This window comes from Ochotona princeps, chromosome 9, assembly GCF_030435755.1.
Source record: "Ochotona princeps isolate mOchPri1 chromosome 9, mOchPri1.hap1, whole genome shotgun sequence".
In the NCBI taxonomy this organism is placed as follows: Eukaryota; Metazoa; Chordata; class Mammalia; order Lagomorpha; family Ochotonidae; genus Ochotona; species Ochotona princeps.
Window position 1 is genome coordinate 43,990,229 of NC_080840.1, and position 26,345 is coordinate 44,016,573.

Consider the following 26,345-nt stretch of genomic DNA (forward strand, 5'->3'; position numbering starts at 1 on the left):
TCCCCCTCATCCTGGAGAATTTTCTCCCTCACATTCCGGTATGACTGTGTCTTGCTTCATACTGTGGCATCTCTCCTTACGTGCTGGTGCGAATGTCTCCCCATTCATTCTGGTGTGTTTCTCCACATGTCCCAGTGTGAAAATGTCTGCCACCACATCATTCAATACTCCCCTCTCACATCCTGGTGTGAATGTCTCCCCTAACATCCTTATGTGACTAAGTCTCCCCACACATACTTGTGTGCGTCTCTTTTTCACTTCTTCACATCCTGGCATGACTTTGTCTCCGACCTCACACCTTGGGGTACCTGAGTCTCCCCTTATTTTGTGATGTGCCTCTCTTCACATCCTGGTGTGAATATTCTCCCCCTCACATTGTGGGGTGTGTTTCCCCTCACATCCTGGCAGGAGTGTGCCTCCCACAAACCCGGGTGTGAACTCTCTCCCCTAACGACTGTGTGCCTGTGCATATCCTGGAGTGACTGTGTCTCTACCCACATCCTCGCCCAGCTCCATTCCCCACCTCACATGCTGGCTGAAATGTATTTCTTCCCACATTTGGATGTGTTTCCCTCACTTCTCGAAGTAACCGAGTCTCTGACAACTCTTGCGGATGTCGCCCCTTACACTGTGGTGTCTCTCTTTACATCCTACTATGAGTGCATCTTCAACACATACTGGAGTGAATGCCTCTCTCCTTGTATCTTGCAGGGTCTTCCCTCACCTCATGCTGTTGGGTGGCTCCCCCTTCACCTCCTGGTGTATGAATCTGCCTGCCTCTACCATCTCCACCTCATGCAGGTGTCAGTCTGTCCCAGCCCATCCTGGAGACAGTGAGAGTCTTTCCCCCCGATGGAGCTCACCTTGGGCTGTATGTTTCAGATTCCCTCCCTTGGTATGAACTCAGTGTCTGTCTACTCCTATTTTCCCGTTTCCTTGCTCTCTCTCCTGAAATATGAACATAATTACACATAGCTGCACAGATGCACCCTCCCCAGGTGCGCGTGCCTTCCATCTCCACTGTGTTTGAGTTTCTCTGGGATTTAAGGTCCTCCTAGCATGGGGAACTTTGGGTGTGTGCACATGCTCTGCCCTCTCAGGTGCCTGTGTTTATCTTTAGGTCACACGTACTTGTCTCTGCAGCCCTGTGGCAGAGGCCTGCTGTGGGCGTGGGCCAGCATGAATGGCGGTGCTCAGGGTTTGCTGCTTTTGTGTTGTGTAAGGCTCAGCCATGGAGGAGAGCACAGCCTGCCTCTACCTTGTCTGGCTGACTAGTGCTTCAGAGCAGCAGGCTGCCTGCTTCCAAAGAGCCAAACTCAGGCTCTCCTGGAATACCCTCTGGGACATCATGCTCTTGTCACACAACTCCTTCCTGCAGCTCTAGGCTTCCTGTGACTGCCTTTCAGCACAAGCAACGCTTTGGCGGCCCCTGAGAGCAGGGCAGTCCTCCCCAGGTGACTCGTGTGTTTTGGGTTCACAGACAGCACCTGCCGTGAGCATGCGGCCCTTGCTTTCCAGGGCACAGCCCAGACAGGTAGCTGGATGTGTACAGGAAGTAGCGATGCTCCAGGGCAGGTGAAAAGGACATGGCACCGCATCTGAGGCAAGCAGACGAGGGACATCCAGTAACAGGGCTCCCAAAAGAGGAAGTGGGGGGAGGTGTGTGGACGGGATCACTAGTCCCAGACAGTTTCACTTTTAGGGCACAACACCAGAAGGAGGGGATGCTTTCAGAGCCTCCAGGCCCTGTGGCTACAGGCAGAGGACTACAGGTGAAGCGAATGCTGGAGGTGACAGCCAGGCTACAAGGGGAGCCACACTCCACTCAGGAGTTCTGAACTGTCGCTCCTCCACGCACCAGGGTCTCTGAATGGAAGAGTCTTCTTGGCTTCTCCTGGCGGGCCCTTCACATCCCTCAGTCCTGTACACAAAGGTTCCCTTATGAAGGTTTCCTCCGATCACTGCCTCAAGGGTCCTTTCCCTGCTCTTCTCCGCCCCCTACTCCCCCAGTCCTCAAGCCTCACCCCCTGCCACGCTTCTAATCCTCATTTTCTTCTCTCTGCCTGCTGCGACCTGAGGGCACCCTGCTTACTGTCATTTCCCTTACTCAGTGAGGTGGGATAGAGTTCTTGTTTTACTGATGGGCATAGGACCTGACCTAGGGCAGGGAAACGTGTTGTAAAGTTCGTTGAATAGTAAGAGATGGGAGGAAAGGTGTCCTGTTCACAGAAGTAGAAATGCTAGCATCAATCCAAACAGGAACAAGGTCTTGGAGACAGGGGGCACTGAGGCTTTGTTAGCATGAATCTGAAAGCCATAGGGATGGCAGCAGAAGACATGCTCCTGGAAAGTGCCCTCTGAGAGGAGCGGATCCAAGGAGTTCTGGGAAACACCAAAGTGCTGGTGATCAGGAACAGGAGAAAAAACAGGCATCACCAAAGGAAGGAAGGAGTGCCAGAGGAGGAATGACAGGGTCAGGAAAGCCAGAGGTGGAGTTTGCAGAAGGCATGGGATACCGTCGAGTGGTCAAGTGGGGATGAAAAGAAAAAGATGTCACGAGCTTTGGCATCTGGAAGCTGTGGACGGATGTCCTCCACAAAGGCAGGCTTCAAATGAAAATGCAGGCAGGATGGTTCAAAGAGTGAGGACAGGGATCAGCCTGGGTTAAGTTGTGACCTGTGTGGTCAGCATCCCATATAAATATTAGTTCAAGTTCTGGCTGTTCCATTTGGATGCAGGTCCCAGCTGACACCTTGGGAAAAGAGCAGAGGATGGACTGAGAGCTTGGGCTCCTGCTGCCCACACAGCCTAGTCCAAGCCCTAGCCACTTTAGCCACTGGGGGAGTGAATCAGCAGATGGAAGATCTCTCTATCTCCCCCTCTAACTCTGCCTTCCAGGTAAATAAATAAATGTTAAAACAAACAAACAAAAAACAAAGAGGAGAAGAGGGAAACAGACCACAGCCAACTGGCTCTTTTAGGAAGTCTGACACCATCCTGAGTAGGTGGTGGGATGAAGGCAGAGGTCTTAAAGATTCAGTTTGCTTTTTTTTAGGAGAGGGGTGTTGAGATGGGGAAGGGATGACAAGTTCCTGGGAAGAGAAGTGAAGGATAATCCAAGGAGCCAGGCAAGGCTTGAGAGGTGGGCTCCAGCGGTCCCAGGGATCTCCTGTAGGAGGGCTAGACACCACTGCTGAGCAGGAATCCAGAGACAGAAGGGCCAGGCAGGAAGCTGCACTAACAAGAGTGTCTATCTTCTCTGGGATCCAGGCAGGACCTGGGGAGCCAGGCGAGGAACAAGGTTCAGAAGGAGGGCACAAGTCGAGAGTCCGTGGAGAGAGGAAACAACAAAGGGCCAGAGAATGGAGACATAAAGACAACATCACTAATGACTGTGCAGTGAGTCCCTTTCTCAACAGAATGCAAACCCTCTGATACGGTACTGGGCACCTGACACATCAAGCTGCCAGCCTCCTGTGCCAGCCTTCTTGGCCTCTTCTTTGCTCATTCAGATACCCTTGGCTCAGTGACAGGAGAGAGCTAGACTGCAAGGCACTTGTTTGCTGCTCATCCTTCCCACTCCTTGCTCTTGGCCTGAGTCTGGAGTCTAATCTACTGGGTATTAGCATCTCTTTCCTCCATCATCTACTTTGTTAATGTCTCTACAGTGGAAGTCTAACACCTAAAACTGAAGTTTAAACTGGAAGCAGGCAGGTGCAGTGGTGACCACAGGCCTAAAAGAATGGCAAGGCAATAATACCATTACCTCAGGCTGTAGTGCCTGATGCAGGCACCTGAGCTTGAGATGCCAATATGCGGATGGTAGTGACTAGAAAGCGCTGGAAAAGCTGTGTTGAGAACTTGCTGGGGGGCGGTGGGGAATGGATATGGTGATAAAGACCTGACTCTCCTGTAACTCTGGTGTCACATTCATGGGCTCGATTTACTCTAGATCCCAAATTCATTTCATTTTCCTAACTTATTCTTCCCTATTCAAACAATAGCGATCCCTTTTATAGCACACAAAGCAAATTCTCCAGGCTGGTTACCCAGGGTTTTCACAATCAGCCTCAGCACACTTTTCCAGTCTTCCCTTGCACTGTTCCCTTACAAACCCCTCTCTCCAGTCAGACTGGTCTTCTTGATGGCTCTAGACAAGCACAGTTCAGCCTCCCAACCTCTACTGAAACCATTCCTTTCACTGGAACCTCCCTTCTTTATGCCTATTCCTAACTCACACCCCTCTTAGAGCCCATCTCAAGTTCTACCTCTCTCATCCATGAATACCCATCGCTTTTAATGTCTAAACCATTCACATGACATTTTAAAATATACTACTTTGTGGTCTCTTTTTCCTCCATTAACTCAACATCCAAAAGATATAAAAGAAAGCAAGGAAAAAGCAGAGGGCAAATTCCAGTGACCAAACAGTGATATGAGGTACTCTCAGCTCCTGCTCCTTTCTGGCTGCCACTTGGAACAAAGAATAAAATTTTAATAAATAGGACACAAAGCAAAAACAAACCACAAGCTGTCTCAGGGTAGAAGCTACCAATGCCTGATAAAACATTACTAATCATTCTAAATGGTAGCATTGGTTGCTGGAGTTGGGAACAAGCAAGAAACCTGGGAATCTCTAACTGCATTTCATATTTTAAATCACTCAAATAACCACTCAAAAATCTCATTATTTTAGACAAGTCCTGACAAATTCTCATTTTGCCTTATCAAAATACACTGACCCGATTCAAATACACTGAACAAAGAATGAGATAAAGCAGAGAATTAAAAAATTGTTTCTTTTCTCAAGGTGTCAACACTTCGTTCTGATTTAATATGTAGTCACATTCCCATTACAATAAGTTAAAAAAACAACTTGAATTGGTATTTCTGTGTATTTGGGGAGACACAAAGGAAGAGAGAAAGTAATAAATTCCCAAGCCTATGGAGATAAGTGACATGGATAACAAAATGGACAGATTGAACTTAATCTGGAATTTATAATAATTGAGACAATACCATTTACTGTAATAAATTGTCTTATTGCTCTTGGGTGGGAAGATTATCAGTGACATTTGTACCTTGGAAGCTAACATCTGAAGTTAACCAAACCAAGCAATATTTTCAATTTTCCCCATACAGAACTGTTTGTTGAATTAAAACCATTCAAAAATTTTGAAATGAATGCTGATTCAATATTCTGAAGTCAGATGGCTTTATTTCTTCTGAAGCAAAAATCCATAAAACTAGTAAAGATGTTTAATGTAAAACAAACTTCAGGTTTATATTTTCAGAAATCTCCTTTAGCTTAGTAAGTTTATATATTTCCCTCAAATTCCTTCTGTATATTTTAAAAATAAGTAGACACAATACACTTTGTAACTTGAGTTACTCATTCAGCATCCACTTCACGCCAGAAATTTTTATTTCTGAAACAAATTTATTATTTCATAAATATACTAACTTCAATATGGACATAATTTAGATTTACACTAGCAAACCAATTTACAATAATTAGCTTTTATGGTCTAGCCATTCTAAAGACACACTTGTAAAAAGAAAAAGACAGAATTCTGATTTCTGAAATCTTATTGGTTTTTAACACATGGTAAGCTTACACTTGCTATCTCAGAGACTGCTGTGAAAGTTAAATGAGATAAAACAGATAAATACTCACTAACTTAAGGATAGCATTAATACTCAAAATATTTGGGGTGATATAATTTAAAAGTCATGTTGGCTAAAGAGTCGGGATATAATTTAACACATCAAGTTAAGTTTCTGTTTCTTTAAAACAGAAATGGTCTCTTTTTTTGGTGTTCATTTTTGGTTTTGTTTTTACTAGAAAGAACTTTTTACTAACATTTGGCTAAAATCTCTTGTAACATCTCTCATCTTTGAGAGATCAGACTTCTGCTTATTATTTTGACCAATTTCAAGCTAGATTTACAATTCTAGTCCAACTGCACTTAAATTTAGTGAAACAACAGATGAAACAAACAAAAGTATTTACCTTTAAAAATTCCACAGTTTCACTTCATAGCAGTTGAATACCAAACTTCTGAAAGAGTAAGTTTTAACAATCTAGTCTCAGTACAGCATCAAACACAGAAGCAGAGTCTTCTGTGTACACAGTTCCCTCTTGACTAATGTTAATACGTATGCTCACTTCCCAGAAGTGGTTTTGGATGTTGTCGCTTGATAATACAGAACAGAAAATTAGTGCGTGTAGTAGAGGCACTGCCACTCACAGGGTGGCAGCACTGAGAACAAAACAGACCCAAATAGCAAGGACACTCACTGGCAATGTCCAATGGACGCACATAAGTGTGCCTGAAATCTGATTAGGAAAACAGTTCTTAGACTCACGAGTATTTTGGTTTTAATTAAGAAATTCCTTTTAATTCTGGCAGCGTACCATGCATTGTAGAAGGGCTATTCCAAGTCCATCTCGGAGTGTGATCAATCACACTGCTCCCAACAAACTGCTTTCCTGCCCTTCTGCTGCCCTGATAGAAGGTGAACTGAGTACGAGCACCACATCAGACTCGCACTGAAGTAAAGCCATGGGATCCCTAGCACGTATTAAAAAAAAAATCCAGGCAGACTATGATTAAAAGTGCTCCAACAGAGGAATTTCTTTTAACAACATGAGCTTGGAGAAAGGAGTATTCTTAATAAAAGTACTTTGCAAGTTAGAGTTTTGAGACAACTGCCTAGCTTAGGTTATAACTTCCCAAAAGATGTCTTATTTTGGGAAGTTTACAGAAGTAAACATCTGTAACTGTCCTTAAAAAAATTAAGGTATCATGAAAAACATTAAATACTTCATTATTACAGATTTCAAATCCAATCATTCTAACTCGTTCATTACCACTTTTCTATGAAAAACAAGTAAGATAATTGAATATATCATGATCTTTGAAGTAACACTGGCTATGCATTTGAAAAAAAAATCCTGGTTGTCAAAGGGAAGATGTTTTTAGGAAGCTGTGCAGACAGGCAGACTTTTACATGCATTCTCTTTGTTTACAAACTTCTAGGCTCACACACAGACACACACATACAAGTTTTAAGTACAAAATAATTCAGTTAAAATCCTGTATATATTGCAGCAGTGAATCAAATTATTCAGTTAAATAGGACCTTTGTGCCATATCTAATGACATTTACTGCTTGATAGTTTGATTGTGATTTGAGTAAACAATTAGGACACTGTATTTTACATATCATGTCTTTTAGAATGTGATATGTGCCAACTTACTACTAAGGAATGTCTGGCTTCTACTTTTTTCTTAAAAAATCAACTGAAGCAGATCTCATGACAAAGTAAGCCTGATACCTGCACCCTGCACAGGACACATAGTTCAATCAGCTGTTTGTTTGAAAGACAGTAGCTCTGAGGATGCTCAGGTTTTATGAAGCAAGAAAAAGATGCATGAAATGTCACCACTCTTGTTCAGTGTGTCCTGGACTCACAGGTGCTTTCTTTGTTCGTAGCATTTAAACCCTTCAAATAAAAACTGTAGGACAGTTTCCCAAACTCTTGTTAACACTGACCTGCTTTATTATGTAGCCAATTCTATTTCAACGTTGAATCCCTACGCATCTAAATAGTGATTTTCAAATAACACAAATATTAGAAGCAAAACATAGTGTAAGTTGAAACTATATTCCATTATATAACCTCAATAACAAATTAGCAAAATATATGAAAAACACTGTCTTAGATTTATGTGGAAATTGGTTTTAAACAGACAAACTCATGTTGGTGATGTAGCTTATAATCATATATTGGTCATATTAATATTCATTTTAAGGTTATGATGGGTATTATCCAAATACATAAGGTAACAAGTCTCACATAAACTGAAAAATTATAAAAAACTTAGTTTTAAAGTAACATAACTAACTTCTCTTCATTGCAGTGGAAATGCAAAGAGCAGCTTTGAAAAGAAAATGAATTCTTAGTTAAAAAGTATTTTTACTTCATTGCCTACAGTTGATAAAAAATAAAACCTACTTACAACTCTCATAGGATATGATGAGAAGTGATCTGACATCTATGTGATTTTAGCATTAAGACAATATAAGAAAACAAAATAAAGTTACTGAGAAAAATCTAGCTGGCTAAAATTCAACTAGTGCTACTGTGAACCACACACCTTAACTATCTTAGGCTTCCGGATTCAACTTGTTAATATCCTCCTGAGCAAGAACAACTGAACTGAACTGACACTTACTACAAATACATAGTCAAGCAAAACTTGTTAAACTTTCTTATTTTGCCATTCTGCAAGGGGGCTTAATTTTTGCTCTGCCAAAGGGCTAAATTCTCCCAATTCTAATTGATTTCTACTTTGACAGTCTCCAAAAATGTATCTTTAAGGCTCAAGTTGATTATAGGGATATCATTTTAAACACAGATGCTGCCCTTTGGTTGCAGCATTTATCCTGAGAAGGAACAGCCTCATATTCAGAAAGGGAAAAATAGGAAATCATAAGCAACCAACATGCTCATGTGTAATCCCAACATTGGTTTGTGACAATAACCCCAATATTTGATAACTCAGAGTAAAGCTGAGGCTCTCCCTCTGGACTAGGCAGAGTGGGAAACCTTGCACAGTACCTCCCTAACAACGGGGAGAAGCCCTGCACCTTTTGAGAGGGGATGCCTCCTCTACCCTCAAAACACCGTCTCAGACCAAGACAAACTGGGTATCAGAACAGTAACAGATTTAAATTCTCCTCCAGAAATTCAAGTGCAGATTAACAGAACTTTCTTTGCTCAGCAGCAAACACCTAAACACATTTCAGAAATGAAATGTTCTCATCTCCACCAGGTAAAAAGCTTTTTAAATGCCTTAAGTTTGTAAGAAATTATTCAAATTTTCCTAAAAAACTGCACAAACTATTCTTAGGCTGAAGTTTTAACATTTATTTTAGTTAAGGAAACTTTCAGGTTTTCTGATAAGCTATAAAGCTGATAATTTTCAACAGTTTCTAAGGTTCTCAGAACACTTCACACAGGTACATATTTAAAATAATTTTAAAAATCCTTTCTAAAAACAGAACATACTTTTCTTATTTTTTTAAAATATTTTTTATTCCAGGTAGCCCCTGCAAATTATTCCTAGAATTTAAATTAGTTTATTTTCAAATCTAAGATACAGAGGAAAGGCTTTGTGAATCTGTTTCCAACAAGTCATTATAAAACTAGCAACTTGTATTAAAAATATTCCCTGACAGATCTTCCCAATTATTATTCTAATTTTTCTAAGTAAATTTATTTCTAAGTAAATTTTGCTCAGTAGCTAGTGGTCTTTTATTAATGGAAGTCAAATTTCAATTTTTAAAATAAATTGTTATTTTATTCTGAAATATTTATCTCCCTAGTTCTTTACCATTCAATTTTGAACATTTTAGCCCACTCCTACACTGTTGTTTTACACTTCCATCATTTAATGATTTTAATTTTTAAGGGGCTAAAAAGGCTTTTTTTTTTCTTTGCTTTCTAAAGTCTTTATATTTCTAGGTTTTAAATATTTTTAGTTTAGGAAGGTTTTACTTAAAAACAAGGCAAAGACATCTTTCAAGCAAATTGCTTCTCCTTTTAACCCAGGATATAATTGTGTGAGTTCATTCACTCTTTACACACATACATTTCGTGGGTAGTCATCTCCAATTCCCAACACACACACTGTGGTTAGTCTTAATGCCTTGATCCTGCAGTCACTCTGTTTACAAGGCATCTAGGGACTTTTAAATACAGAGAATTTTAATGCAGTATCATATCACTTTACTTTTTAAAAATAAGATACTGCTGTTTTATCTTTTCTTGTATTCTGATAAGTATTTAAAAAAATCCAGCAAAATTCTTAAGACTGACAACACAGTATGTACACAAAATCAGAAAATAAAACTGCCTAAGTACCTCTGGCAATTCCATCCCACATCTCTGTAAGTATCTTGCAAAGAGGAGGTGCAGACAGGTGTTCACACTAAGCACAATGCAAACCAGTGGGCAGCAGGCCAATCAATTTCAAAGCAAAAATCAAATGACATCTCCACGATAGTTTCTAACAGGCTTTCATACACATATATTTCTCCTAACTTCAAATGTTAAATACTCTGTACCAGTAATTTTCCAACATATTGTAATTAAAATTGTTCATTTAATTCCTCAAATTAAATTTAACAATTAAATTTGCAAGTGAGGCAAAAGTTATTTCTTTGATAGAAATGCAACAGAGTAACAGGGTGGATTTCAGGGTTCAGCATTGCAAAAAATTTAGCCAATTTCATAAATTCAAAAAGTAAAAATCAGTTACCTCTAAAATGTTCTTACAGAGAGAGGGGAAGAAATTCGCACACATGAATTCTGAAATGATGCCTAACTTTATAGTTTGTCAATCCGATTTACCCTGCCCTCATATTTAACTTATTTGTAAACACATTCCTAAGACTACCTAAACACTTACTAATTGGTTAAATATGCTGCCTATATTAATTCCTGTTATAATTAAAGAAATTTAAAGTCCACCTTTGTTTTCAAGCAGTGACTGGTATACTCTCAAGGTATTTAATGCTTCCAAAGAAGTGTTCATGAGAATCTTAAAATAGTTTAAAAGTGGTTCAAGGGACAATTCATAGCCTTTTTACACTGAACACACTATCTTGCTTTTTTTTGCTGAAAGTTCAGTTCTTTCCTGCTGAAACTCTTCCCTTAGACAACTAAAACATCTATGATATTATCAATATAATATAAAGGGAACAAATTTATATTTCCTTTAAGTTTGTAAACACATCAGAAACCATATGTCCAACCATTTTAAGGGAAAGTATTCAGAAAAACTTTTCATGCTTTTTTCTGGCTCTGTGTGTGTGTATGCATATATGTGTAAAAAGGGTAATATTTTATATATCTTAATTTTCCAAAGAACACAATTCTAAGTAAAAAAAAATTAAAACTGCCTAAAAGGATGATCATTTTGATTATACACCTCTTGGAGCAAATAACTGCTGAAACAAAACTTAAAAGATGGATACAGGTGGATGTTTTAGTTATCTAACTTTTCAAATCAGTGATTTAATGCTTAGAGAGGAAAACTTGCAAAACACTAAATTAAAATGTATATAGTAACAATCAGGGTTTTATTAAAAGTGAAGGAAAAAAAACACCACCTTTGTATGATACTGAAAACAAAAAAATCCTTTAAAAATTTTAAACTAGATTGATTAGAGTGAGTTCACTAACTTATTTAACTATAAAATACCTATCTGTTAAATATTTTGGTTGTATCAACTATACAGATGTAGAATTTTATCAGTACTACCCCACACTTAGAATAAGTTATCTTCCACAACAGCTAATTTCTTTATAGAATTCTGAAGAGCAAAATTAGTAACACAAATTTGAAGATACTCAGCCTATGAAGTTTCTGTAATTCTGACAAATAAAAAATTTGAGTATACAATATCCTTAGATTCTTTCTGCAAATTGTCACGTAGAATTTGTAAACCATCAAAAAGATCAATACAATTGGTTCAAATTAGTTACTGTGCTGAGCCCCATCTAAACAAGACTCTGAGGAGTCACAGATTCTATACTTGTGTACTTTGTAAGTCAGGTAAGTATTTAGTTGTGTATAACCTAAACATGAAGAAATAATACCACTAGATGAGAAAAGCACTCCACAATGCTAGCACCTTTACCAGGCTGACAAGAAACGAATGGTGACTTGAAGTGTGGAAACAACCTAAATAATCCACCAATTTAGTATAACTGGCAGAAACACTTAAACTTCACTTTTGCAGCGATTGAAGTAATATCAGAATCTAATTTGTCCCAGTATTCACAATCTAGGATTCCTATTTACTTGAAAAACAAAGCGTAATTGGAACTACTTAGAAGTCAGTGTCAGTACCCTGAGCCAAAATACAAGGAGAATGGAGGACAGACTTCCAACATTTTGTAACTAGCAATGGCATTCTGAAACCTCTGCCCAGGACCTGCTGAGGGCTGGGGGATTCCTCTTTGCCACTAATAGCTTACTACCCTTCCAATCACTTCAGTTTTAAAGGAAATTCATGGAATTAATTTTTCAAAAAGTCCTCAGAAATTTATAATTGCTTTCAACATCAGAAACCACATGATGATATAATCAAACACTACACCAGGGCTATATTGTTACGGAGTTATTCGCAGAAAGATGTGGGGAGAGCTCAACTGTGGACACAGGGTGACATACAATGCGCTTTCAAGTGATGCTGTGTTTATACAGTGTGGCAACAGAAAACATTCTGTAGAAGCAAGCTAAAAATTCAGCTCAAACTTCAATCCATTTTCTACAAATCATCAAAACAGAGGGAACTAGGTGCTCATTTTAGAGAACTCCACATACCTGTGGAAAACGGAACACAAGGAATTTCTATTCCAGATGAACTGAAATTCCTGCATACAGTATAGCTAGCAACTTAAACATTTCAAATTTGGAAGACGCTATGGAAATCTAATATGAAAGAGCTGATTAGTAGTTAATGATCAGTAAACACTTCCTGCCAAATAACACAAATAAATTCAACAGAAAAGATACAAGCTGATTTGTCTCTGGTTCTTAAAAAGCTATTCATCTCATAGGTCCAAAGTTACAGTGTGTGTCTATGATGAGTTTTTAAAAACGGATATAGATGTAAACTTTTCCATGGTGTTGGTATGTGGGCTTTTCTCCTCCTGAGGAAATGTCTACTGCTTACACTGTTAAAGAATCCTCATTACTTTATCTGCAATTTTCAACCAGAAGTCCTCAATGTAACTGAAGCCAAAGTGAATATTAGCTATTTTACAGTTTTTACAAAATGGCTGTAAAATCCCATTACCAGCATCCATAGCTCTTTGATCTCAGTGCACAGAATTCGTAACTGTTCAATAATGCTATACCATTACACCACACACCTTAAACTATTTCCATTTTTCCACAATTCCTTCCAAAATCAGCTTCCAAAGCAAAGCCATGTAACATGAAAAGTTCCCTGGGAGGGCATGGTGTACAAAAGAGCAGCCTGGACACACACTGGTACCCCCCCACTACACACACACAGACACACACACACACACACACACACACACACACACTCACACACCTCCCCTGGAGTCTGGTTACCCCTCCATCACATGCAAAGCTGGGTGCACTTGGGTCAGGAAAAGAGAAGGCTCTCCCACCACCATACACTGGCAGCACCTCTGCTGTGGGTCCTCAGACAGAGATGCTGTGTAGGTGACCAGAGCCACCAGAAAAGAGAAGCTGTCCCTTTAAAATGCCCTGCTGGATCCCATATCCCACGTGGAACCAACATCAGCAGCACTTTCCCACTCACATCCATGTGATGCAAGAGGCACCATCCTTGTCCAAACGTAAAACCAGAAAACCTCAGCTTCACCTTCCCCAGGGAGGATGAACAGGTGAAGCAAACGTGTCAGGAAGGGGAAAAAAACAGGCAGCTCTCCCAGCCCTCCCCACAAGGCAGTCCAGCCTCCTAGCCCAGGCTCTCTGGACACCAGCACCTCCCTACCCTCCTCTGGTGAGCCCAGTTTAAAGAAAGGAGGGAGCCACCAACAAAACCTGAAGCATAAATGCGACGAAAATGCAATCCAAAACCGGAAAGGTTTATTCTTGCTATCACACATATTAACTCTATTAAGAAAATGGCATCACTTTTTTTCCACCAAAAAAAAAAAAACCCACACCCCGAAAGATCATTAAAAGGGAATTATAAAACAGCAAATATAGTGTTTATCTTATCTCAGATCAGTCCCCATTACCAATAAGTTTAGCAGTTTCTGCACTAACACCTCCCCCCTCCCTCCCCCTGCTTCTCTTGCATCGGATTTTCACGTTTTCTCATTGTCGGTTGAGTTATAAAAGGCTTTTTGCCCTTCGAAAGTTTAAAAAAAATAAATAAATATTAACTCCTTGGTCCCTGTAAAGTCAAAATGGGCTTCAGAGGAAAGGCGGTTCGTACTTTTACCTTGAGCGAGAAAAGGGGGAGCATCTCGGACTTTTAGGGATTTTTTGTGATTTTTTAAAAATTTTTATTTGGTTATATGCCTGAGTTCTCCCTCCATTTTGGTTGTTTATGATACTGACAACAAGCTGTCCCTGCTGTGTGCCGCTCTCCTGCTTTCATTTAGCACCCCCCTCCCCCTTACCCCCCCCAGCAGCCACACACCCCGGGCTCACACCTCCCCGCAGACCCCGCACCCCGACCCCGGCTCGCCCACCTGAGGAAAGGGCAGAAAACAAATGCATTTCTCCAGAAAAGAAAAAACCTCTTTCGAAAAAGGGGCAAAGTTACCCCAAGTCACTCAAAGTGCCCCCCAAATATTGCCGACCGCCGGTTTCCGCCAGGCCCCTTGGGAAGCGACCTTCCCCCGGGATGTTTTGGTGGAAAATGCGGAGAGTTTACTCTCAAAACTGAATTTATATTAATTTTTCCCTTATTTTTCGGGTCTCTAATGTCTTCCGCTCTCGCTGCTGCCGCTGCCGCTGTCACAATATTCACAGCACCAGAGACGAGGAGGAGGAGGAGGAGGAGGAGGAGGAAAACTTTTCAAACTTTCCAGACCCTGAATAAAAGGTATTTTTTTTTTCCCACCGACCTCACCTTCGGGTCCCCAGCCGCATCGCCCCCTGCCCTGTCAGAAGCGACTTCGGGAGTCCTCGCAGCCCCGCCGGATTATTTTATTTTATTTTTTTATTATTATTTTTTTCTCTCTGGGGTCCTGAGCAGGGGCTGGGAGTAGCACAAACTTTTCCTCCTCCTGCCGCCGCCGCTGCTCCTCTGCCCCCTCGGCGAGTCCCATAATTTAAATAACCCTGATATTTCTCCCGCTAAATACCTCTCCGCCGCCCCGGACCCCGGGAGAACTCACCGCGGGGCTTTAACATCCTCCCTCCGGCCCGTCCGCCGCCTTTACACCGCCCGCGGAATTTCTAATAATTTTTTTCTCATATTTCGGGCTGGACGCGGCGGGCCTGGAAATTGTTTCCTTACGCCTCTTTCCAGCAGCCATTGTAGTGTATGCGCTGCCCCTGCAGCCCAACTTGCAGCTGCCGCCGCCGCCGCCGCCGCCGCCGCCGACGTCGCGCCCACCGCCGCCTCCCCCGGCCTACTCGGCCGCCGCCCCCGCCTCCCGCCGGCCCGCCCCCAGCCCCCACCCGCCGCGGCGCCCGCCCCCCGGCACCGCCCCACCGCGCGCTCCGCCCCGGGGGCGCCGGCCAGTCCGCGCCGCTGCCGCCGCGGCCCCGTAGACCGATTGGTCCGGGACGCCGTCCGTCAGGCGCCAAGTGTGCGGCAGCAGGCCGCGGCGCGGGTGTGAGGGGGAGGGCGAGCGCGGAGGGGCGGGGCGAGGGCGGGGGCTCGAGCGCCGCCCCGCCCACTCCTCCCGCCTCGGCCCGCCCCCCGCCCGCTGGGGGCGGGGCGAGGCCCGCCCTCCCCCGTCGCTCAGAGCCTGGCGCGGGTGTCCGTCCGGCGGCAGCGCGCGCCGATTGGGCGGGCGGTCGCCGGGGAGCGGGGGCAGCATGTTGGGGTGCGCGCTACTTAAGGTCCTGCTGCGTGAGCCATTGACGTGTTTGGAGCTGGAGACGGCCTGGGTGGTGGCGAAGCGGCGGCCGGAGGTGAGTGGTTCCCTGCCCCTCCCTCCACGGCCGCCGCGGGGTCCGAATCTCCGTCTGTCGGGCGCAGCCGCTCGGGCCGAGGCCCTGCGGTGGCGCCGACTCCCTGACGTGCTTCCTCGTCTCGCCGCATGGTTCTGTGTGGCCGGGACGAGGAAGCTGACTCGTGCCGGTTGCCCAGCTCTTCCTTCATTCTCCTCTGCAGCCTCGGAAGCGAGATCGCCTGCTCTCACCCTCTAATTCCCTGCCTGTGCCTCGCGCCGAACCAGGTGTGTCCACCTGTGCCCGCCCCCCGCGGCCCCGCGGAAGGCGGCGAGGCCTCAGACCGACAGCCCCGCAGGTTCTCTACCGCCGTGCCACTCTGGGTTCGGGGCCTCAACCCCCCCCTGCACCCTGCACCCGGCAGCAGGTCCCAGGGGTGGTGCGTTTCGGCTCCGGGCCGACCCTTCCCGGTGTGCGCCCCCCAAGCCTGTAAGGGCCTGGCCGTTTTAGTGGCGCTCCCTTCCCTCTGTCTCTTGTGAGCTGCTCGGAGAGTGGAGCCGAGAACAACTGCTTGGGCGAGCCTGCTGCTCTGTGAAGTGGTTTGCCCTTGGAGTGCATTTCAAGTTGTTCCTCAGAGGGACTGCCGGCGTGCGTCCCCCTTCCTGACACCTGTGTCCGGGTTTCTTCCTTGCCGCCCTCTGCCTGTGGCCTTTGCTTAGGGCTGTGCCTTGTGAAAGGGAGTCCTGGCGAAGCCCCGGGGCTGGCTCATCAGCCCTGCCAGTCCTAGTTAATACAGAAGGAATTCATGCAGAGGAAGTGACATTCGGAAACACCAGCTTGGAGTGACTTGTATTTGGTATCCGGAAGGAAGAGGAAGTGCTCTGTGAACAAGCTCAGGTGGCAGCTCTAACCCGGGGTGCCTGTGATGAGACCTAAGTGTTACTGTTAAAGAGTTCTCACTGATGATGATGATGATGATGATGATACAAAAGAGGGGAAGACTTTCGTATAAAGTAGGAATCTTGAAATGTTTTCTTGCACCCAATAATTGTTGAGGTGATTTTAAAAAAGCTTTTATTGGAAAGGCAGATATACAGAGAGAAGGAGATAAAGATTTTCCATCCACTAGTTCACTCCCCAAGTGGCCGCAATGGCTGGAGATGAGCTGATCTGAAGCCAGGAGCCAGGAGATTCTTCCAGGCCTCCCGTTTGGGTGCAGGGTCCCAAGACTTTGGACCGTCCATTACTGCTTTTCCAGGCTACAAGCAGGGAGCTGGATGGAACAAACCAGTGCCTATATAGGATCCCTGGTGGATGCAAGATGAGGAGTTAGCCTTTGAGCTATTGCACTGGGCCCCTGTTGAGATGATCTTACCTGAGGGGTGGACACTGCTAAGCAGAGTTCTATTGTCTTGGCCTCATAAGACAGTTTTAAGTTTTCAAAAGAAGGCAATGAGTTGATTAAGTATCAGCATCTCTTCTTGGGAAGAATTCAGGGCTACAAAAGCATGCTCACGATAGAAACTTCTAAATACAGTTGAATAGCGTCTTAGGTTTTTTTTTTTTTGCCTCTGGTTGACTGGTTATTCTCACATATTGTTCATGGAAAGCATGAAATGGTTGTTTAGTTGTGGACAGTCACAGGCCTCCAGAATAACCCGTCCTGTTTCTGTCCATTGCAAAGGTTGTTCTCCCTTCGCTCGCTTCACCGTAAAAGAGGAGATGGAACTGGGAGACTCTCGATTGAGAATACCTCCAGCTGCCTAGAGTTTCTTTGGCTTAATAATTTTTCCAGAAATATTCTTATTAATATGACTTTTTTTTCAGATGGTCTCACCTTGGCCAAGGACATTAGGAACATTTCATATGAAAATTTTGACCTCCAGCTACTTAGACTGACCAATGCATCACTTAAAAAGTTTTATATATTTTATTTGAAAGACTGAATTTGAGAGGGAGGAAGGGAAAGAGAGGAAGAGAGAGAGAGAGAGATCTTCCCATTCACTGGTTCAGTCCCCAAAAGACCACAGAGAGCAATCAGGAGCCAGGAGCTTCTGCCAGAGCTCCCACAAGTGTGCAGGGGCCCAAGGATCTGGGGAAATCTCCCTCCGCTTTCCCAGGCACACCAGCACAGAGCTGGATCAGAAAATGGAGTGGCCACTAGTTGGGATACCTGTGCCACAGGTGGCAGCTAGACCTATGCCATGGTGCGAGCCCCTCAACACTACATTTTTTAGTCAGTGGAGTTGGGTGGTCTCACCACTTGGGTTTAGATGAAAGGATGATTATACTGGAACAGAATTTAAAAATATACATCAACCCCTTCAGCTTAGTACACAACATCTTAAAATGTTGTAGATGGTTTGTTAATAGTATAACGATATGCTGAAATTGAAAAAAAATGCTGGAATGACTAAGGCATTTAGTTGTTAGTTTTTGAATTTTTCTCTTTGAGTTCCTTTGTGTGACATATCTTTGAAGATAATAGGCATATCACGTTAATCTCAACTCTGTTAAGGAGAGCATTTCCTCGGGATGTATTTGATATTGCATGAGTCTATGATGTGTTCTTGTAACTGTGATCATGCTTAATAAGTACATTTACAAAGTTGGGTTTCTAAGATTTGAGTTGGAAGATTATCGCACAGCAGTGCCATTCCCTGACTTCCTTTAGCTAAGAGAAGTAGCAGGTAGAAGATGCCATGGAAAGTAAAATTTGAACTTTTATTTTTAAACATCATGTTTTCAAATGTCAGGTAAGCATTAACTTGCCTATTTGGTATATTGGCTGTCCTGGTGCTGGTCACAGAATAGGAACTCTAATTTTAGTTGATAAAAGGTTTTTACCAAAGTTGAGCAGTACTAAATTTTTCCATTTTTAGTTTGCCAATCAATGTATAATAATTGCTACAATTCGTCTTATTAAATTTGTTAATATATTTAGTTGTTGAAACTTAAAAAATGGCAACTCTTTTTTTCCCCTTTAATTGGAAAGGCAGAGTTATAGAGAGAAGGATATTTCATCCTCGGATTCACTCACAAAATGACCCAACAGCCTGAACTGAGCTGATCCACACCCAGGAGCCAGAAGCTACCTCCAGGTTTCCCACATGGGTACAGGGACTCAAGGCTTTGGGCCAGCTTCCAGCGGATGAGAAGTAGGGCAGCTGGAGTATGAATGGGTGCCCATGTGGGATCCTGGTGCTTACAGGCAGGGATGAGCTAGTAGAACCATCGTGCTGCCCTTGGATTGTCTTGGACTAAGTTGATCTTCAGAAGATGGATTTCAGGATGATCTTTGTGTGGAGCTACCAGTGACAACAGTAACATACACACATCCCAGTCTTAATTCTCACAGTACAAAGTATACGTGAAGTCCTTTACTAGATGACCATGATGCCAAAACTAAATTTTCAAGAACTCGTGGGGTTTTTGAGACTTATAGATTGATTTTCTACTGTTCTTTTCATAACTCCTTTGTTCTCCTGATTTTCTGCCATCCATTCCGTAACTCCTTTTTTCTCCTGTCTTTCTTCAGTAAGAAGACTGCTAAGATGCCCTTGGCAACACCAAGGCTGAGAGATCCGGACATAAATCCTTGCTTGTCGGTAGGGTAGTTTGTTTTTTCGTTTTCATCAGTGTTAAGTTGGGAAAACAGGCTTATTCTAAATTTGTGGACATCTGTTTTCTGCAGTTGTTGAATAAAGTTATTTCCGTACACAAAATATTCTTGGCTGGCTATCTTTTTTTTTTTTTTCACAAGAGCACTTTTAGAAATTCACAATTTAGCCAACAAAGATTCATCTTTTCCTCATTTTTATTTGTTTAATATGCAAATATTTAGTCATAGCTGTAAAAGAAAACAAATGTATGTAACACTGAGAAAATATCCTTAGTCCAAACATGGAAAATGAGAGGAAATTACATTTTAAAATTGTCATTGAAATTAATGTTTTAATAACAATAATTTCATCTTGTCCTTGAGACACTCCTGGCTGAGAATAACGGGCTGGTAATAGAATTAGCCTATTGAAAGTCTACAAGTTTTCACACAGCTCTTACAAACAGAAGGTTTTGCCGTGATAATACATTTTCATTGGCATTTATTTGGTATGACCTTCACTAAATAGTGCCATTTAGCTTAGCCACCCTTGAATAATTCAGCCATCACACTGGTGTGTGTAAGAATTATACCCCTCAATTATAGCTTCTTGAAAAATGTACAATTTCGCTTTTCTGTACATTAACTTGTGTTTTCAAAAAGTTTTATTGTACAAATCTATTTAGATAAAACATGTTTCTTAGGTTTGTGAAACAAGTTACTCACCCATTCCATTAAAGTTTTCAATTAGATGACTTTTCACAATCATACTTTTCACTTTGAAGTTTGCTCTAGTCTACTGCCAGTTGAAATGGCTTACTCTAATTCCCAAATGGCAGCTACTCTCCTTTAATCTCATAGCCCCATGTTGCTCACTTTGGTTTTGAAGTGTTATTAATGACATCTATTAAGATGACATGCATAATAGTTTGCTTGCGTAATGGAGTGAATGATAGCCAAAAATACGTTGAGACGAATGGTGTTAATTAATTTAGGATGCCTTGACATAGACTAGTTAATAGTGATAACTTGGAATTTCCATGCCAGCATTACGATCAAACATTCAAGTCAAAGTGAGAATTTGAAAAAGCCGGGAGGGCTGAACGTGTGTCAGAAAACCAAGTTCTGACTCAAGTTGTGCAGCTGTGGAGCAGTGAGGTTGAGTGAGTTGCTCCCTGCCTCAGTTTCCTGCTAAGTAGTCACTGGATTAGATGATCACAGTACTTTGATTCAAATTCTTGCCATCAGTTACTTAGAACCCCGCACCTGACTGTGAAAAAGAAAATGCATGAGCTGAAAGTGCTGAGGTGACTGGCCACCTGATTCAGCTTCTTTAGTGTCTCTGCAATAAAATGAACAAAAAAAGCACAGCCACGTGAAATTATGTATTTAGAGGAAATCGGCTTCCAAAGCGTTGGGCTGCTTTGGATCCGTCCCACCTTGTAAGTGACGGCTCTCTCACTTAAGGAATCGGATGCCTCCGCCAGGTGCATGGATGAAAACAACTATGACAGGGACAAGTGTTCCAGCTACTTCTTGAAGTACAAAAATTGCCGAAGATTTTGGGTAAGCCTGGCTTGGTTAGCTTTATGTTAAAACTGAGACCTGAAATTACCCACAATCCCCTTTTCTCCCCCAACGATGGTTGTAGTGAAACTTTATCTCATCCTATTTTAAGGTGTTAGAGTACTGTTACAAATGTAATTGTCCTGGAGATGAATCTAACTTCTTCCTCCATAGCCATCACCGTAGGCTTCTGCACTGCCATCCTTCATTGGTTAAAAATGATGCCATTTTCTCAAGGCATTGGTATTTTGTTTCCCTAGTACAAGTATTGGACCACGTTATATTTTTTCCCTCTGAGAAGTGGTCGGTTGGTTTATCAGTCACTCAGTAGCTTATCTTTGAGGGCTTTAGTTGGAGGATCTTCACAAAGTTCATGGATGATTTGCTTCATGAAAAAAGTATGCGTGGATTTCAAACTGTTTTATATCAAAATTCATGACCAAACTCCAGTTTTTCCATGAAGCTTTGGAGGGTGCCTTAGATATTCTTGGGCTTATCCAGTATATCCTTGCTAATTGTAGCAAATAGGCTGCTATCAGAATAATCCCTTCAGTTACATTATTAACCGTTTGAAGACATTTATCTGGAGTCTTAGAACCAGGTTGTGAGTTTTTAAAAACCTGACTTTTAAAATATTCTTTTTGAGCAAACAACAGCAAATTCCTAACAAATAATTAACATTTAATACATGACTGATTGTGGTTTCTTCTTATTTTATTCATACACACAGAATTCCATCATGATCCAAAGAAGACAGAGTGGAGTGAAGCCACCTATGCCGACGGCAGCAGAAAGAGCTGAAATCTTGGGAGCAATGGGAAAGCTACCATATTGAATGTTTGCATTAAAATTGTTTGTGTAACTTGGAAGCAGGTGAATATTTTAAGCAGATGATTGCTGTGATATTGAATTCTGCCAGGTTTACCCAGATAGATCTTAAGATCTGCCAGGGGTGACATGTTTCGGGTGACCCCATGTCATTGACGTTTGCTCGCATGGGCTTGGCTGTGGCACTGATCTTACACTACTAAGGTTTCAGGGGCAGGAGTGTTAGTACAGCTTACTTGAAGAGTCGAGTCTTTCCAGTAAGATGTGAACAAGTAAGGAAGCTGCGAGGCCTGGAGAGGGGCAATGTTTCCAAGGAAAGGAGGTGAATGATGTCACAACGCGACATGTGGAAGGTGTTGAACTCTCTGTAGACTGTCCCAAGGCAGTGGAGAAGTGAGGAGCAAACCTGGAAAGGTAAGTGGCAGATAGATGAGTGCTAGGACTTAAATCCCAGACATACTCCTCAGATATCCTTATTTCATTGATTTATCGTTGATTGGTTCCCTCACTAGAGAAGAAGCGATTGTGGGTGGAAAGATTATCCTAAGCAAGTGATATGAAGATGTTTTTGTCCCTCAGGAAATGGTTCTAGGATTCTGAGACTAAAACCTATAAACAGTGGATAACCTGTAATATCAGCTCTTGAACCACAAAAATGGGGGCAAAAAAAGAAACTAATTCCCCTTGGAGTAGGATTTCTCTTGGCAGAGAGATGGGCAAAGAAGGATGTGGCAATTGGGGTGAATAAGGGGTCCGTGAAGGGAATGCAATATTGGGCTGAGACTAGAGCTTAACTTCATTTGATGATGTAAAAACTAAGACTATTCAGTGTGGTAATTGGAGGATTATGTAGCAGCTCTCTTTATACCGATTGCCTTTTAAAAATTAAGTTTGCTTCGTTTCTAGAATAATTTTGAATATGCATAAGCTATTTAATATGTTTGAAAATAAATTACTCATTTCTCTTTTCATTGGATGATGCATTGTGGGAATTTTTACTTTCTAAAGATTTAATGATTTATTGGAAAGGCAGAGTGATAGAGGGAAAGACAGAAATCCATCTGTTCATTTCCTGAATGGCTGCAGCAGCCAGGTCTGGACCAGGTCAAAACCAGGAGGCGGGACTTCGCTCCTGCTTGCCACGTGGGCGGGCCATCTTCTGCTGCCTTCCAGGTCCATTAACAGGAAGCTGGATCTGAAGCATTACAACTAGGACTTAAATCAGCATTCCCATGTAGGATGGTAGTGTCACAGAAAGCATTGTTATTATTGTTGAAGATTTATTTGAAAACCAAAAAAAAAAATTGAGTGCTAGTGATGCAGTTCTCAGTGTATTGTGTAGGGCTAGCATTATATAGTAGAAACCAACTACTGTACAATTGTTGAGGTTAACCATCTTTAGTTAGATGGAATTTTAATTTAAATGAAACTGCTAATTTTAAGTGTTGAGCATTTTACGTTAAAATATTCCTACAGGTTTTTTTTTTTTTTTTAAACGAGAGAGAGAAAGGTTACAAAGAGAGGGAGAGATAGGTCTTCTATCCCCAGCTTTACTCTCCACATGGTCACAGTGGCTTGACCTGAGCCAGGCCAAAGCCAGTAGTCTGTAGCTTCTTTTGGATCTTCATTCTGGTACAGGAGCCCAAGGATGTGGGCCATCTTCTTCTGCTCTCCCAGGCACATTAGCAGGGAGCTGGATTAAAAGTGTAGCAGCTGGGACTTGAACCAGCATCCATATGGGATGTTGGCGCCTTAGGCAGCTGCTTAACCTGCAAATGCTGCAGCACCAGCCAAAGAACATCATTTTAATGGTTTCCAGCAGCCAGGTCTCCATTGGCCTCTGTAGTCCAGCTCAGACATTTGACCTTCATCATTAACTCCAATCCTCTTTAAATAAAAATTGACTGAAAAACTCTTGATTTGTTTTGACTGTTGTAAAAATGATGGGCTAAAACAGGATGTGAAAAGAATTACGGTGTATTTGTGTGAAGCTTGTTGTAACCCTGCTTGCTAAAAGGTTTAGAATTTTAATGTCACCTCTTTGGATATACCAGTATCACCATTCATTCTGTAGGTGTTTGTCCTGATAGAGGTCATGTTAAATTTTTGTTGAATTTGCCCACTTTTGCTTTGTTGGTAAGCACTTCGCAGATACGGACACCTGCCTGATTGATCACTAGTGCCTCTCTGTGTGACCATTCATTTCTCTTTGGAAATAGACTTTGGAGTTGGTTTGCTGGGTCCTACTGTAACTAAGTTTGACATTTTGAGGAACCAACAAACTTTTCCAAAGTGGTCACACTATAGGAGATGTGTATGAGGCTTTCGGTTTCTCTGTATCTGCTTTAACTTTTTTTTTTTTTAGATTTATTTATTTTTATTTTAAAGTTGGATTTTAGAAAAAGAGACAGAAAAATCTTCCATCTGCTGATTCCTCAAATGGCTACAACAGCTGGAGCTGAGCTGATCAAAAGCCAGGAGCTTCTTCCAGGTTTCCCACACAGTTGCGGGTTCCCAAGGCTTTGGGTCATTCTCTCCTGCTTTTCTGGGAGCTGGATTGGAAGTGGAGCAGTTGGAACACAAAACTTCACCTGTATGGGGTGCTGGTGCTTGCAAGGTGAGGACATCGTCACTGAGCCATCCTGCCAGGCCCTCATTAATATTTGTTCTCTGAATTATAGCTGCCAAGTGGTGAACTAGGATCCACTTGTGGGTTTCCTTTTTGTTGTTGTTGTTGTTTTGTTTTTTGTGTTTTGCATTAATCTGATAATGAACACTGTTTGTTTAGCATCTTTTAATATGCATCTTCTTAGTAGTTTGTGTATCTTTGGGCAAATGTCTATTCACATCCTTTGCCCATTTCTAAATTTGTTTTCATTGAGTCCTAAGAGTTTCTTACAGGATGCAAATTCAAATTCATTATAATGTGGTTTGCCAGAATTTCTTCCTTTTCTATGAGTTATTTCACTTTCTGGTGGCCTTGAAAGCACAATGGTTTTTTAATTTTGAAGAAATCCAATTTATTTTTTTCTTTTGTTGTTTTTGGTGTCATCTGTGAAGGCTTTGTCTAATTCATGGCCATGAAGATTTACACCTTTTCTAAGGATTTTACGCTTCTAGAGTTTACATTTAGGTCTATTATCCACTTTAATTTTTGCATATGGTATGAGTTTGGAGTCCAGCTTCACCCTCACATATAACTATCCAATTGCCCTAGTACTCTTCATTGAAAAAAATTTTTCTTCCATTAAGTTGTTTTAGCACCCTTGTAGCAAATAAATTGGTTGAGCATGGGAGTTTATTTGTGGAGTTTCTGTTGTGTTCCACTGATCTGGGTGGATTTTCCCTTTTGTCAGCACCACACTGTCTTGATTATTCTAGCTTTGTAGTAATGGCTTTGATTGGGTTCTGTAAATGTTTTTTGTGAAGTGCTTTTAGTGAGAAAATGATTAATTGTTTTAGAAAATTTTTGATTAGAACACCTTTAACACATATGTAATTTCTCTGTGCAGGCAAAATTGTGCAATTCTAAATCATCAGTGATTCCAAATTCTTTGTTTGCTGCTTCATAGCAATCTTGATAATTTAAGTATGTTTATTTTGGTTGTCCAAGGTGTCGTCATACTGCATTTGAGGGGCAGAATCTTGGTGGTTTTCCTTATCAGAACTCTTAAATTTGGCATTGTATTTTCCTGTTGAGGATTCCACCTTTCAAGAGGTAAAGGCAGCCAACTTGATAAATTGTGCTACAGTATTGGTAGATGCTATGAAAGGCATATTGCACAAGCCTTTGATATCAACTATTAACTAACACATGTGTGACAGACTTCTTACTGTGTCATGTGCATCTCTTGTAGGAGCCATCCCTTTATGAATTCTTAAGAGGAGTGCTTACTGCCTGTAGTAAAAGCAGTTTCTTTTGAGTCAGCACATCTGTTTATGAGCTGCTAGAGGACACAAACAATACGAATTCATAGTGCCTAGGCTGTGTCTAGAGATGTTGGCTTTTAAATTGAGCGATTTTGAAAAACTCCAGGTCCTAAAAATGCAGTGTGTGATGTATGTAGTAAATACCACAGAAGCAACCGTTTTCAAGAGCTGTCAAGATCTTCCATGTGTATTCATGCATATCTCTACGTACTAGGAGGTCTTGCATTATCTTGTAATTGTTTTCCATGAGATTTTTCTCATGTTTTACACAAAACTTCTGAGTATATGAGATATAGGGTACTTGTTGTTGTTTTTTTCCCTCAATTTTATATTGTGGAATAATTTTCTGCCAGTGAGTGTAGATTTTTCCAGTGGCTGCAGTTTTCATTTTATGGTATACTATTTAACCAGTTTCTCATTGATGTACTATTATAAAACAAGTTTGCATCGATCCTGTCTGTCCATGAGTCTTTGCCTATGCATGTGTTTATCTGCATCATACATCTCTAAAAGTAAATTGAATTTTCAGGGCTACAGATGTCTGGGATTTAAATTCTAAGGTAGTTTCCACCAACATTCATGTTCACTCCTGCAAAACCCGTGTTTTCTTTAAAAAAAAGATTTATTGTTATTTTTTATTTATTTTACTAGAAAGGCTGAGTGACAGAGGGAGAGGGATTTTCTGTCCACTGGTTCATTGTCCAAATGGTCATAATACCCTGGGATGAAAAGCCAGGCCGAAGTGAGGAGCCAGGAACTCCATC

General features: G+C 41.8%; 2 protein-coding genes across 6 annotated transcripts in view; one reads left to right on the forward strand and one right to left on the reverse strand.

Moving 5' to 3' along the window:
- Positions 1–15,177, reverse strand: part of PLAG1 (PLAG1 zinc finger) — a 40,786-nt gene extending 25,609 nt beyond the window's left edge. For all 4 annotated transcript variants that reach the window (XM_004580584.2, XM_004580583.2, XM_058668640.1 and 1 more), the window contains exon 1: positions 14,933–15,177. The gene's annotated coding sequence lies outside the window, so the exon portion shown is untranslated. The remainder of the gene's footprint in view (positions 1–14,932) is intronic.
- A 324-nt stretch (positions 15,178–15,501) lies between these two features.
- Positions 15,502–21,692, forward strand: CHCHD7 (coiled-coil-helix-coiled-coil-helix domain containing 7). Of its 2 annotated transcripts, none has more exons than XM_058668647.1 (4): positions 15,502–15,943; positions 19,195–19,264; positions 20,725–20,823; positions 21,554–21,692. In XM_058668647.1, exons 2-4 carry the CDS (start codon positions 19,211–19,213, stop codon positions 21,656–21,658), a joined length of 258 nt encoding a protein of 85 aa, XP_058524630.1. In that variant the 5' UTR covers positions 15,502–15,943; positions 19,195–19,210; the 3' UTR covers positions 21,659–21,692. The 2 variants fall into 2 exon arrangements, with proteins under 2 accessions (XP_058524630.1, XP_012781087.1); XM_012925633.3 differs by having other exon boundaries at positions 15,503–15,677.
- The last annotated feature ends 4,653 nt before the right edge of the window (positions 21,693–26,345 follow it).